This window comes from Salvelinus alpinus, chromosome 14 (genome assembly GCF_045679555.1).
Source record: "Salvelinus alpinus chromosome 14, SLU_Salpinus.1, whole genome shotgun sequence".
NCBI classification, from domain to species: domain Eukaryota; kingdom Metazoa; phylum Chordata; class Actinopteri; order Salmoniformes; family Salmonidae; genus Salvelinus; species Salvelinus alpinus.
In genome coordinates, this window is record NC_092099.1 from 27,278,218 (window position 1) to 27,292,672 (window position 14,455).

The 14,455-nt window shown below is 40.8% G+C and overlaps 1 protein-coding gene across 1 annotated transcript; it reads right to left on the reverse strand.

Moving 5' to 3' along the window:
• Positions 1 to 1,735: 1,735 nt before the first annotated feature.
• LOC139538680 (mid1-interacting protein 1-B-like) lies at positions 1,736 to 3,758 on the reverse strand. Its single transcript, XM_071341021.1, has one exon. The coding sequence runs from the start codon at positions 3,060 to 3,062 to the stop codon at positions 2,586 to 2,588; it is 477 nt and encodes a 158-aa protein (XP_071197122.1). The 5' UTR covers positions 3,063 to 3,758; the 3' UTR covers positions 1,736 to 2,585.
• Positions 3,759 to 14,455: the final 10,697 nt, after the last annotated feature.

A 14,455-nucleotide genomic window follows, 5' to 3' on the forward strand; every position in this document is an offset into this window, starting at 1 on the left:
GTAACATTCCCCAGCTTCCAACGTTACCAACGTAATCAGAGCAATACAAATAAATGTTTTGTCATACCCGTGGTATACGGTCTGATATCCCACGGTTTTTGGCCAATCAGCACTCAGGGCTCGAACCACCCAGTTTATAAATGTACTTGGGTGGTTCGAGCCCTGAATGCTGATTGGCTGACATCTGTGGTATATCATACCGTATATAATCACATTTATGACAAAACGTTTATTTTTTACTGCTCTAATTACGTTGGTAACCAGTTTATAATAGCAATAAGGCATCTCAGCGGTTTGTGGTATACAGCCAATATACCACGGCTAAAGGCTGTATACAGGCACTCCGATTTGCGTTGTACACAAGAACAGCCCTTAGCTGTGGAATATTGGCCATATACCACACCCCCTCGTGCCTTAGTGCTTATGTATCTACTTCAATTACCTCTTACCACTGAACATAGACTCTATACTGGTACCTTGTGTATATAGCCAAGTTATCATTACTCATTGTGTATTTATTATTACATCTTATTAATTTTCTATTATTTATCTATTTTCTTTCTCTCTGCATTGTTGGGAAGGGTCCGTAAGTAAGCATTTCCCTGTTAGTCTACACTTGTTGTTTACGAAGCATGTAAAAAATAAAATTTGATTTGATGTGTGTACTAAACATCTCACTATCTCAAAAGCAAAGAGCAACTACCTTCAGGCTATGCTCAAACCCTACACACCAACCTGAGCACTCCGTCCTGCCACCTCTGGTCTCTTGGTCGTCCCAAACCTACGGGGGTCAGCTCCCGCTCAGCCCAGTCAAAGCTCTTGTCTGTTCTGGCACCCCAATGGTGGAACGAGCTTCCCCCTGAAGCTAAGACAGCTGAGTCCTTGCCCTTCTTCCAAAAACGTCTGACTGAAATCCTATCTCTTCATAGAGTATCTTAAATAAAACATCTCAGTCTTATTCCCCTTAACCCCCCCCCCCCCCCCCCCATATAAAACATTTTTACTTTTCTTTTCCTACTAGCACTGACTTTGCTGATAACTTCTTTACTCTGGAAAAATGTACTTCCTACAGCTGTGATATGTAGTTGTCTCACCTAGCTATCTTAAGATGAATGCACTAACTGTACGCCACTCTAGATAAGAGTGTCTGCTAAATTACTAAAATGTCAAAAGAGATATAAAAATGTACTCTTGGGAGTTGTATTTGCATGGTCATAATAGTCAGTGAATGTTTCATGATCTTGCATACAGAATAGAGGGGTCTATTTCAATGCCCTGCAAATACCTTGAATCTGAGCTGGATGGATGCAGCGTATGCAGTTACAGTAGCTGAGAACAGATTCACACTTTCATGATTTCTTCTTACTTGATTACTTGTACTTCAATATGAGCAATTTTAATGCATGTTTCCCAAAATATGTTTGTTTTGTATCTTTAGTGTAACCTATGAGTTTCTGTGTGCTTTAAGTTGAATTATGTTTGACATGTGGATATATGTTACAGGTTCACTCTGTCTTTGTATGCCTTTAAGTATTTGTATAGGGTGAATAGGGTTTGTAAAGAAACATAAGATGGAGTGATCCCTGGACGAACATTAAATGGTAGGGAAATGTCAAACACTGGTTGAAATGTATTGGGGTCAGTTGGAGGATGATAGCTGTTGCAATTGTAATCCTGTTCCACAACATTCTAGGTGAAGTGTTGCTATAGGCAAAGAACTTGCATAACAAATTCATTTCATTTATAAAAAAGTTTAATTCTCAGTACAAATACAGAATCTTTCATACAAAAACATAATATAGTACATACAAAAACAGAGGAGTTTCACCTCTCCATAAATACCATGGCAACAGCAACATATTAACATGACCTCTTGGAATCCTTCATTATTCTCTATGCAGAAGAACCATCAGTTGATTTCAGTTCATTGGTCATATAGGACAGCAATGGGATCATAGGCAAGAATCTCTCAAGCCTCCTCCATTTAGCTAAGCACATAATAAAGAAACATAACAATAAGCAAAAATACAAGACCTGTACAGACTATTTGACACACTGGCAATATTAGACATGCGCATTTTCCCTTACTGGGAAGTTAAAAAATATAGCCAAATGTCTCTGAGGTCATCCACTTCTTCAACCTTGAAATATACAGCTCTCAAACATACAGTGTGAGGTAACAAGTTAAATACATCAATATTAAATAAATGTATACATGTGTATTATCTGTGTCACTTGAGCTGAAGGCATGTGGCGCCATTGAACACCGTGCATAAAACATAGACATGGTGGTAAAAAATCTGAGTGCAAACAGGTGTAGTGGAACCCGGATATACCACATAGCAGGTCAACCACAACATTACTATGGATCAACACAATATACCACAAAGGTAAAATAATACCACATATAGAGAGCAGAAATGTTTATTTCTGTCTCTCTTATTTTCTTTCTCTCTCCGTCCATTCAAAGGAATTTCATCAGTTATAGACTATTCAGTTCAGTTCACCTCATTCCCGCAAAATAATACACAATCGATCATCAGGGAATGAGAATCGATCATCGGGGATCATCGTTGCGCTGCATTTTAGTAGCATCCAATGCCGATCTCCTGCTTGTAGCGGTTGGTCAGGGTATTGGCCTGTTGCGTCAGCTTGGACAGCACCCCGTGGAGCCCCGTCATGTGGAACTGGAACTGCTTCTGCAGGTTATCCTCGTCTTCCTCTGACGACACCTCAGAATCTTCCTCCGCTGAATCCAACCGAGAGATGGAAGCCCGGCTCTTCTTTCGCTTCTTGGCTTCCTCGGCGCGCATCACTCCCCACTCGATGTCGCAACGGATAGACTTGAGCAGCTGGTAGTAGCTGTACATGTCGCCGTCCTCGATGTCGCTGTTTCCCGAGCTTTTCAGGGCGGCCATCTCCCTCTCCTCTTCAAGGGGGACGTCCCGCAGCAGGCTGGGCACCATCACCGTCTGGTCCATGTTGTTGACGGCACCGATGAAGCGGTTCATGGAGTTGAACAGGGAGTTCTTCTGCAGGTGGGATTCTGAGAGCTGCATCATCTTGGCGACTGTTGTTGATTCTTGAACTTCTTTAACAAAATGAAATGTATAACTGTCAACCAGAGCTGGATAGTTCGTTTCTTCTACTTTCTAATCGGCTTTGGAAAGCGGCTTGTCCTTTTGTATTAAATTATTAAACGGAGCTATGAAGAGAGTTTGGCAGTTGTTCTTGTTTCTTCTTTTGCCTATTCCTTCTTCTTTTCGTTTCTGTTCTGACTCTTACTGGTCCCCGGTCGGATCTTTATAGAGCAGGTGGATTCGTGTCCAAGGGCGTGCCCAGAACCTGTTTGTCAGGATTATTCTTCCTCTACAGTAACCGGACTCCAATGAGCTAGTACACATACAGAAAAAACATGTTGGCATAGTTTGCATGAAGGGGATTGGCCTCCCAGTAGCGATAGGCCTACTATCCGGCCCCTGCCCAGTAAGAAAGCAATGAATGCATCTTCTCCAAACCAAATGATAGCAGGCTCTATGTCCGCGCAATTGTCAGCCTGTGTTGCGCATCAGCCACTCAAACACAACACAATGGTTTATAGTGAGCTTTCTCAAAACATTCACACACCAAGCACACTAAAAACGAATTATAGTTTACATTGCAATCGAATTCAAACTTCATTCACATTGGCCTATATTTTGCTCTCATGTATTCCAATACAAAAATGACTGATGCTACATCAAACCCCGCAACCTCACCGGACAAACCATTCAGGGCGAGGTCTGACCTAGCAGAACGCCATGTTATGAATATTCATGACGAAAGCTATCAGCCCACAACCGTACCTCCAATTGAAACCAATCATATGTTCGGCTGTCTGTCTCGGCACCGGGACTAGCTCTCTATTGACCAATCGGTGGGTGAAGGAGGGAAGCGAAGCGCTGGATCCTTGCCAATGGGGAAAGCAGAGGATTAACCCTATACATTCCACTTTTTTCTTGTTGGAGACGAGTCCGCAAGGTCTGTAATGTTAGGACATAGGCCAACACTAATAGGAGGTTGTCAGAGTAAAGTTATTAATCCATCTCCTGGATCAGCGATTTTTCCAAACTAGGCTGAACTATATTTTAAATGTAACCTTTATTTAACTAGGCAAGTCAGTTAAGAACAAATTATTTACAATGAAGCCTATTGAGATGCAGTGCCGTAGAAAAAATAAAGTTATTCTATTCTATTATATTCATAACAATGTTATCATCCCATTCATATACAGTATCTATCAGCTGCTTTGCCTTTGACAGTAATTATTACAGTTAGAGCCAAACTAATACCCCTATTGCCCTTACCATGAAAGACTGATGAGAACAGCTGAAACTACCCCCACCCCCCTGTAGGTCAATAGTTTACCATCAACAGGGGAAATCAACAGAGACCGGTTGCCCCACATAGAGAGAACTCACTGACATGGTAAGCAAAACACCACAACAAGCGGGCGGAAATGATTCAGCCCAGCCAGTCTGAATTCTAATCATAAGTTAACACTTACAGTTAACCACCAGCACAATCAACACATGACAGAAATAGCAAACAACATGCTTTCAGTCACCACAAAATTATTATTTCTTGCAACCAGGGTGCTGAATCATTGTGACCACAGCCTGGTCCATCTACATGATGTAGAACAGCACTCACCAAATATATTTATTTGGCCTATGGTAATCCTTGAAATAGCTACATTTATGAGGACTTTGCACCTCACTCTTAGATGAATTAGAAGAAGAAATCAATCAAGAAGAACAATCTGTCAGTACTGTCCAAGCAGTCACATCAAGCAATGATTCATTCCAGGTAGTACCATTTAGCAGTAATGATTGGGCCTGATAAAAGTAGAAATAGAAATATGAGTTTGCACTCGTGTGTCACACACATACACTCACAAATACACAAATGCACATGCGCACACACACACATAAAGATGCAGGTCGGAGATAATGGGTGTAGAGAGAGTGTTCTGGAATGTCTGGAGAGAAACTATACAGATTGAATCAGTGTTCTAAACACTGAACTGCTCAGCAAGAATGGGAGGAATGTCAACATACAGTACATGACAAAACCTGCTTAGTCAGTCGATCTCTCTCGGTCTCACCCTCCCTCCCTTCCTTCCATTCCGATAATTATACTTCTCAATTTTGCCTCTGCTCCTCTTAAAGCCGTCATCTGAAACAGTTCGTAACAGTTTGTGCATATATTATGGCGACATTTTGTGACGTTTTTCTTTTTTTTGGTCTTCGGCAAGGTTTTTTTGGGGCTGTTCTGAAGACTACTCCCCTTCGTTGGTGATTGGTCAACAGTAGGGATTCTTCAATTAAATGTTTGTCGGTGATTGGTCAACAGTAGAGATTCTTCAATGAAGTGTTTGTTGTCATACTACGAGTTGTGTAAGAAGGGATTCAATCGACCACGCCCACAATTTGGGGAAAACAAAAATTATTTCCTATTGAACCCCATTCTAAAAGAGCCAACTTTGTCCTCCAGTTTTTGTCATACAGAAATAACAAAACATGCTGTGTCATTCAATGTACATATAACCTGGTAAAAAATCTCGACCTACAGTTTGCAATGCTCCCACCCAAATAGAACCTGCAAGAAGAGTCCTGTGGCTTCAGGCTATTCGGTGTGAAAGAGTGGGAAATTGTGGGGACCCGGTGTCCAAGTAGACTTCACATAGCCAGTGCATGTTAACTAGCTAGCTAAATATCGCCCGGTGGGCCAGCTACAGTTATTAGGCACCTTGTTGGCTAGTTAGCTAAAGTTGTCTATCTATCTCACAAAGGACTTGTGGGATCAATGTTTTCCCCATACAAAACACAAACAGTTTATTCCATGAGTGCATCTGTTGTACATGACTAATCAAATGACCTGTGAAGTCTGTTATACATGTCTACAGTAGGCTAGTACTTTTCAGACTGGGCTAGTAGACAATGTGTAGTGTGTAGTCGGTGGCTAGCTAAGACAGAGAAAGAGGACGGTAGAAGTTGAACACTTTATTTAATTCATTTCAATATAGCACATGGGTTCATCATGGATTCGGCACAGATCTCTGATCGTGCTGGTGAATGGTAGTTGACCGTGTCGGCTAGAGATGATGTGCAGGAGCTTCCTGCAGGAATTTGTAGTATTCCTGAGGTCTTCTCTGTTGCTTATTAGCATTTAAATAAATACAAATTGCACGGTTTTGTTTTTCAAGAGAAGGTATTTTAAGGGAGGATGTGATTGGGTTGGTTTTCAAATTCTTTGTGGAGCTGTGTAATCTGAGGGAAATATGTCTAATATGGTCATACATTTGGCACGAGGTTAGGAAGTGCAGCTCGGTTTCCACCTCATTTTGTGGGCAGTGTGCCTGTCTTCTCTTGAGAGCCAGGTCTGTCTACAGCGGCCTTTCTCAATAGCAAGGCTATGCTCATTGAGTCTGTACATAGTCAAAGCTTTCCTTAAGTTTGGGTCAGTCACAGTGGTCAGGTATTCTGCCACTGTGTAGTCTCTGTTTAGGGCCAAATAGCATTCAACTTTTCTCTGTTTTTTTGTTAATTATTTCCAATGTGTCAAGTAATTTTCTTTTTGCTTTCTCATGATTTGGTTGGGTCTAATTGTTTGCTGTCCTGGGGCCATGTGGGGACTGTTTGTGTATGTGAACAGAGCCCCAGAATCGCTTCCTTTTAGGAGGATGTAGAATTACCGGCCCTTTTCTGGATTTTGATAATTAGCGGGTATCGGCCTAATTCTGCTCTGCATTATTTAGTGTTTTACGTTGTACAAAGAGGATATTTTTGCAGAATTCTGCATGCAGTGTCTCAATTTGGTGTTGGGCCCATTTTGTTAATTTTTGGTTGGTGAGCGGACCCCAGACCTCACAACCATAAAGGGCAATGGTTTGTATAACTGATTCAGGTATTTTTAGCCAGATCCTAATTGGCATTTCCTTTTGATGGCATAGAAGGCCCTTCTTGCCTTGTCTCTCAGCTCGTTCACAGCTTTGTGGAAGTTACCTGTGGCGCTGATGTTTAGACCGAGGTATGTATAGTTTAGGGCAGGGTTCCCAAAGTCGGTCCTGGGGCCCACCCTGGGAGCATGTTTTGTTTTTGCCCTTGTTCTACACAGCTTGTTTAAAAGATCTAAGCTTGATAATGAACTAGTTACTTGAATCAGCTGTCTGGTGCAAACCCAAAACGTGCACCCTGGGCCCAGGGCTCGAGTTTGGGAAACCCTGCTGGTGTCTAGATGGAATGTTATTTGTGATCCTGGCATCTGGACCTTTTTTGGAACACCATTATTTTTGTCTTACTGAGATGTACAGTCAGGGCCCAGGTCTGACATAATCTGTGCGGAAGATCTAGGTGCTGCTGTAGAACCTCCTTGGTTGGGGACCGAAGCACCAGATCATCAGCAAATAGTAGACATTTGACTTCAGATTCTAGTAGGGTGAGGCTGGGTGCTGCAGACTGTTCTAGTGCCTTCGCCAATTCGTTGATATATATGTTGAAGAGGGTGGGGCTTAAGCTGCATCCCTGTCTCACCCCACGGCCCTGTGGAAAGAAATGTGTGTGTATTTCGCCAATTTTAAACGCACACTTGCTGTTTGTGTACATGGATTTTATAATGTCGTATGTTTTTCCCCCAACACAACTTTCCATCAATTAGTATAGCAGACCCTCATGCCAAATTGAGTCAAAAGCTTTTTTCTCTGTCTCTCTCACATTCTCTCTCTCTCTCCTCTCTCTCCTCTCTCTCTCTCTAATGTAATGAATGTCACATATCATCTGCATTTTTTGGGTGTTGTCGCTTCCGGTTTACAAACCCTCACACCATTTTGAGCACAGTTTCAACAAATTATTATTAAGTAACTGGTTACACAGCCTTTTTTACTTTACTCAAGTGTTACCTGAACTTAAAATGTAGTGTCATGTTTATTCAACTAGAAATTATTATTTGGGCATCTTCACTAAAATGGCTGTGGAACTAGTTACACACACACGGTGCTTTTGTCATAGAATCATTTCAATGTACATATTTGACACACGATGACATACATGATTTCATTGTGCATGTTAATTTATACAGTAATTATTATTTAGCATGTACTAACCTGGGATTTGAACTCACAGCATTCCAATCTTCATGCTATGCCACCATATCTGTGTCAGTTATCAGTTCATCTGACTATTCTCTCATCATTGATTTGATTGACTTATTTCAGCAATATTAAAGTTTTCTGTCTAGTTGTCTAATGTTGCTGGGGTATATTACTCTGTTTTAATGTTTCTCCTGAATCCCTATGATAAATACAATTGATTTGCTTCATTGTTCATTTAACAGAGCTCAGATTTACTTTCGATTGCAAAGTATAGCAATACAGGTAAAATCATTCACACAGACATTGTGGCTTGGCAAGAAGATCAGTATTCTGTGAACCAAGAAGTTGTGTGTTCAAATTCCAGGTGAGGACAATAATAATTACTGTATAAAATAACATGCACAATGTATGAACATTTGAGCAAACACATTATTTTACGTTGACTGAATTTTTGTCTAAATTTCAAAAGTTGGAGCTAAGTTTGGGGCAACTAAAAATGTTAAGTTCAGGTAACACTTTGATTGAAAAGTTGAGTAAACTCAAAATGGCTGTGTAACTAGTTACTTAATAATACTAATTAGATGAAACAACTACAATTTTTTTACAGTGCAGCTTGGCTGATCCTAGATCAGATAAGGAAAGATAAAGGTCAGCACCACCCAGGATGGTGCGGCCGTGACCGCAGGGTTGGACTGATTTCAAGTCAGAAAGGTGGATTTAATTTTTTTCTTCAAAGATGTCAATAAACTTAAGGTGAAAAAGCCTTTGAGTGACATCCATTTGTTAAGGGTAGCCTACATACACACATACTCTATGTACACGTGTAGAATAATAATAATAAGAAGAAGAATAAAAAGTACACACACAGACACACACTGTTTGGCTTGATATGACCCAAGTCCTCGACATCTGAACGTTTCTGGATTACGCTTGGTAATCTATTAATGTCTGGAAAACATTCTCTTATAATGTTCATTCACAGTCACAACCAGGAACTAGATTAAAATGTCCCCTTCCTTTATGTTCTGGGAAAGCTTTGTATTAGCTGGCACACATGAGGGGTGTCAATGAATGTAGATTACAGGAGACATTCCTCAATTGCATGTGAGGGATTCGACTCCCACTGATTACAGCTGGTGTCATCATCCCACAGGCTGAGAGAGATGGGGAGAGAGATAGATGGACAGCATAGAGATAGGAGAGAACAAGAGAGCTAGAGAGAGAGAAAGAGAGGGAGGGAGCATCATAAGAGAGAAAATGGGAGAGAGAGGGATGAGTCTATCATAATCAACAGGTCATTTACAGTTTATGCTCAGATAAACTGTGTGTGTGTGCAATGTGTAATGGTGCATTCCATGTTCACGATTCATAGAACACGTAATTCCCCCCATCCCATTAAGTCACGCAGAGCGGGGGAGGAGAAGGGAGAAGGGGGTTGGCACTGTGCCGGGAGATGGCACGGTGCCGGGAGATGACGGCACGTGCCCTCTATTAGGGGACGCACTGACATGCTGATATGCCGGTAATTTGCGTAACGAGATGAGAATTTCTCGTTTAGCTGTCTCCCTGGGTAACGGCCACTCACGCCCTCATCATTTCCCGTCCCCAACTCCGCACCTCCACACCACAGACAGACACACAGATGTCACGGCTGGAGAGCCTCACAGTGTTCAGCTGCGTCCATATGGCTGACCCGAAGCCGAAGCTCAAGGTTGACCCAAAGCCTATATAGCCTATAAAACAATGGTTTTATTGGTGTTTTCAATTAAGGTGTTTGATGTAGGAGGATGGAATGGGTTATGATAGGTCCAGAACATACTTACAGCATACATTTGACTAAACAGTATGATCTTAATAGACTAGTAGAGTAGCCTATTCAGTCACTATGATTAGAATCAATCGTGCTTCTGAAAGCGCCATTCGGAAATCCACTATCTGCCATCGATTGAATCTCAGACATAGGCTACTTTGATCTGACAAGGAGTTGCTGATGCCATGCCTTACTATCTGAACATCTGACAGGTTGTTTACGCAGTCCTGTCACATGATCTTGTCATATAGCCTACATACTGTATCTGACATGACGTGATTAAAGGTCCAATGCAGCTGTTTTTATCTCTTCTCTTCTCAAAGAGCAATTTCTCAAGCAAGAGAAAGTCAAGGTATTGGAGTGGCCATCACAATGCCCTGACCTCAATCCTATAGAAAATGTGTGGTCATAACTGAAAAAGTGTGTGCGAGCAAGGAGGCCTACAAACCTGACTCAGTTACACCAGCTCTGTCAGGAGGAATGGGCCAAAATTCACCCAACTTTTTGTGGGAAGCTTGTGGAAGGCTACCGAAACGTTTGACCCAAGTTAAACATTTTAAAGGCAATGTTACCAAATACTAATTGAGTGTATGTAAACTTCTGACCCACTGGGAATGTGATGAAAGAAATAAAAGTGAAATAATCATCTCTACTATTATTCTGACATTTCACATTCTTAAAATAAAGTGGTGATCCTAACTGACCTAAGACAGGGAATTTTTACAAAGATTAAATGTCAGGAATTGTTACAAACTGAGTTTAAATGTATTTGGCTAAGGTGTATGTAAACTTCCGACTTCAACTGTAAAAGAAAGCAATTCCCAAACCTTCCATAACAAAGCAATCACCTACAGAGAGATTAACTTGGAGAAGAGTCCCCTAAGCAATCTGGTCCTGGGGCTCTGTTCACAAACACAAACAGACCCCACAGAGCCCCAGGACAGCAACACAATTAGACCCAACCAAATCATGAGAAAACAAAAAGAAAATTACTTGACACATTGGAAATAATTAACAAAAAAACAGAGCAAAGTAGAATACTATTTGGCCCTAAACAGAGACTACACAGTGGCAGAATACCTGACCACTGTGACTGACCCAAACTTAAGAAAAGCTTTGACTATGTACAGACTCAATGAGCATAGCCTTGCTATTGAGAAAGCTCTCAAGAGAAGACAGGCTATGTGCACACTGCCCACAAAATTAGGTGGAAATTGAGCTGCACTTCCTAACCTCGTGCCAAATGTATGACCATATTAGACATATTTCCCTCAGATTACACAGCTCCACAAAGAATTTGAAAACAAACCCAATTTTGATAAACTCCCATACAGTATCTTCTCGGTAAAATACCAGTGTGCCGTCACAGCAGCAGTATTTGTGACCTGTTGCCACAAGGGCAACAAGAGAATAACATTGTAAATGTTGAATTGTAAATTCAACCCATATTTATGTTTATGTATTTTCCCTTTTGTACTTTAACTATTTGCACATTGTTACAGCACTGTATATAGACATAATATGACATTTGAAAAGTCTTTATTCTTTTGGAACTTCTGTGAGTGTAATGTTTACTGTAAATTTGTATTGTTTATTTCCCTTTTGTTTATTATCTACTTCATTTGCTTTGGCAATGTTATGTTTCCCATGCCAATAAAGCCCTTGAATTGAATTGAATTGAATTGAATTGAATTGAGAGAGAGAGAGAGAGAGAGAGAGAGAGAGAGAGAGAGAGAGAGAGAGAGAGAGAGAGAGAGAGAGAGAGAGAGAGAGAGAGAGAGAGAGAGAGAGAGAGAGAGAGAGAGAGAGAGAGAGAGAGAGAGAGAGAGAGAGAGAGAGAGAGAGAGAGAGAGAGAGAGAGAGCAGTGGCCCGGGTCATTCCAGTACAAGTAGCAGAAGATCTACACAGCTCAGTCAACCAACAAAGCGCCTTGGTATCAGTTGTTACGGTTTGTACTGATACCTAAGCGCCATCCTGTGGTTAGTCAAAAAATCCTTGACTTTTTTGCAGTCTCACCTCATAGATTTGACTTACATTTTTGATGTTGAAAAAAAAATAAGTGCAAAAGTCAGAGCCCTCTGTGGTCTACGAGCTCAAAGATACTTCACTTCAAATAAAGTAGATTTGCTTCAATGTGGACACAAATATGAAAATGTGTTTATCTTGTCTGACCCCCCCATCTCGCTCTTGCTCTCTCTCTCTCTCTCTCTCTCTCAGTGTAACCACTCCACTGTAGTGCAGCGGGGGACTTGGTAACCACAGGAGAGTATGTAATGACAGTAATTTTCTGTCTGATCCCCACCAGCAAACACACTCCTGCTGAGTTGGGGGAAAGAATAGAGCGCACACACAGATGCATGCACACACACACACACATACACACACACACACACACACAATGGAGAAAGAATATAGCCCACACACAGATGCATGCACACACACACACACATACACACACACACACACACACACACACACAATGGAGAAAGAATATAGCCCACACACAGATGCATGCATATATACACACACACACACAGATGCACACATACACACACAAATGCACACACACAGGACTGGTTCCATGACCTCCAGGGAGCCCCCATTGATTTTGTTAGTCATTCTCACTCCGATATCATATTAATATAGCATAAGTCATTACAAAATGTGTAGAATTGCAGCAAATGAGCTTTAAAATTGCACACATTTATCTCTACAACCTTGCAAAATGGGTAGAATTAAAAACCATGAATTTCAGACCATTGTATTAGTGTAAATCTAGGCCCTCAAAATAAGGCCTTATAAATACTTGATATATGTGCTTAAATATTTTTATTTTTATTGATGACATATTCACTTATGATCTGACTTGAAGATCACAGGACTGAAAATGTATGAATGCAACAACCCTTACCCTGTCAATAACAAATACAGTCATGGGTGGTAACTCTACAATTCACTCGAAAGGCAAGGCACTCAGGGAAATATGCAAATAATGCTTTACACTAAGCAGTGTGTTAATTTAACAATGAAAAGTGTGGCCCATGTATAGACACTGGACCAGTGTTAAATTTAACACTGTCAGTGTTGATTTAACACTGGAGAATTTGCTGTGAAATTGCAAAGTTCCCTCTCTGCCCCATGACAAAATGTGTAGAATTGCAGAAAACTTGCTTTAAAACTGCTAACCTTTTCTCTACGCCCCATGGCAACATGTGTAAAATTGCAGGAAATTAACTTTAAAACTTAACATTTTCTCTCCATTGTCAAGAGGGGGGCCACTAAAATGTTTTGCTGCGAGGTGGGGAGCCCCCCAACCAAATCTTGCTAAGGGCCCCAAAAGGCTAGAGACAGCCCTGCACACACAAAGCAAGTGACACTGAATATTTTTTAATGGTCAGTCTGAAGAGTCAAGTAATGTAGTTCATGTGATTTATGCTATTTTTGTAGTTTGAAAAACAACACATTTAAAATTGAATAAAAATACATAAGCATTCTTGGGGACAAATCAGTTAATTGGATTGAAGTGAAACTTAACATCCATCATTATTGTTCACTATATTTGTCAGTAGGCTCTCTTTGGTCTTCCTAGCCACTTTGTGAAAATGAAAAGTAAGACATGTAGAATAGAAAATTGTGTCAGCTCTATTCATTCCATTTCTATCTGGAACATTGAAGACTTTTTCACATTCCGAGTAGCTCTCAAGAGGAGTTTTGGCCATCCCTTGTATAGATTTACTGAAGAGGAGTTTTGGCCATCCCTTGTATAGATTTACTGAAGAGGCGTTTTGGCCATCCCTTGTATAGATTTACTGAAGAGGAGTTTTGGCCATCCCTTGTATAGATTTACTGAAGAGGAGTTTTGGCCATCCCTTGTATAGATTTACTCAAGAGGAGTTTTGGCCATCCCTTGTATAGATTTACTGAAGAGGAGTTTTGGCCATCCCTTGTATAGATTTACTCAAGAGGAGTTTTGGCCATCCCTTGTATAGATTCATTCAAGAGGAGTTTTGGCCATCCCTTGTATAGATTTACTGAAGAGGAGTTTTGGCCATCCCTTGTATAGATTTACTGAAGAGGAGTTTTGGCCATCCCTTGTATAGATTCATTCAAGAGGAGTTTTGGCCATCCCTTGTATAGATTTACTCAAGAGGAGTTTTGGCCATCCCTTGTATAGATTCATTCAAGAGGAGTTTTGGCCATCCCTTGTATAGATTTACTGAAGAGGAGTTTTGGCCATCCCTTGTATAGATTCATTCAAGAGGAGTTTTGGCCATCCCTTGTATAGATTCATTCAAGAGGAGTTTTGGCCATCCCTTGTATAGATTTACTGAAGAGGAGTTTTGGCCATCCCTTGTATAGATTCATTCAAGAGGAGTTTTGGCCATCCCTTGTATAGATTCATTCAAGAGGAGTTTTAGCCATCCCTTGTATAGATTCATTCAAGAGGAGTTTTAGCCATCCCTTGTATAGATTCATTCAAGAAGAGTTTTGGCCATCCCTTGTATAGATTCAT

Coding starts and splice junctions, on each gene's coding strand:
- LOC139538680 (XM_071341021.1), bottom strand. CDS start 3,062: ATGATGCAGCTCTCAGAATCCCACCTGCAGAAGAACTCCCTGTTCAAC.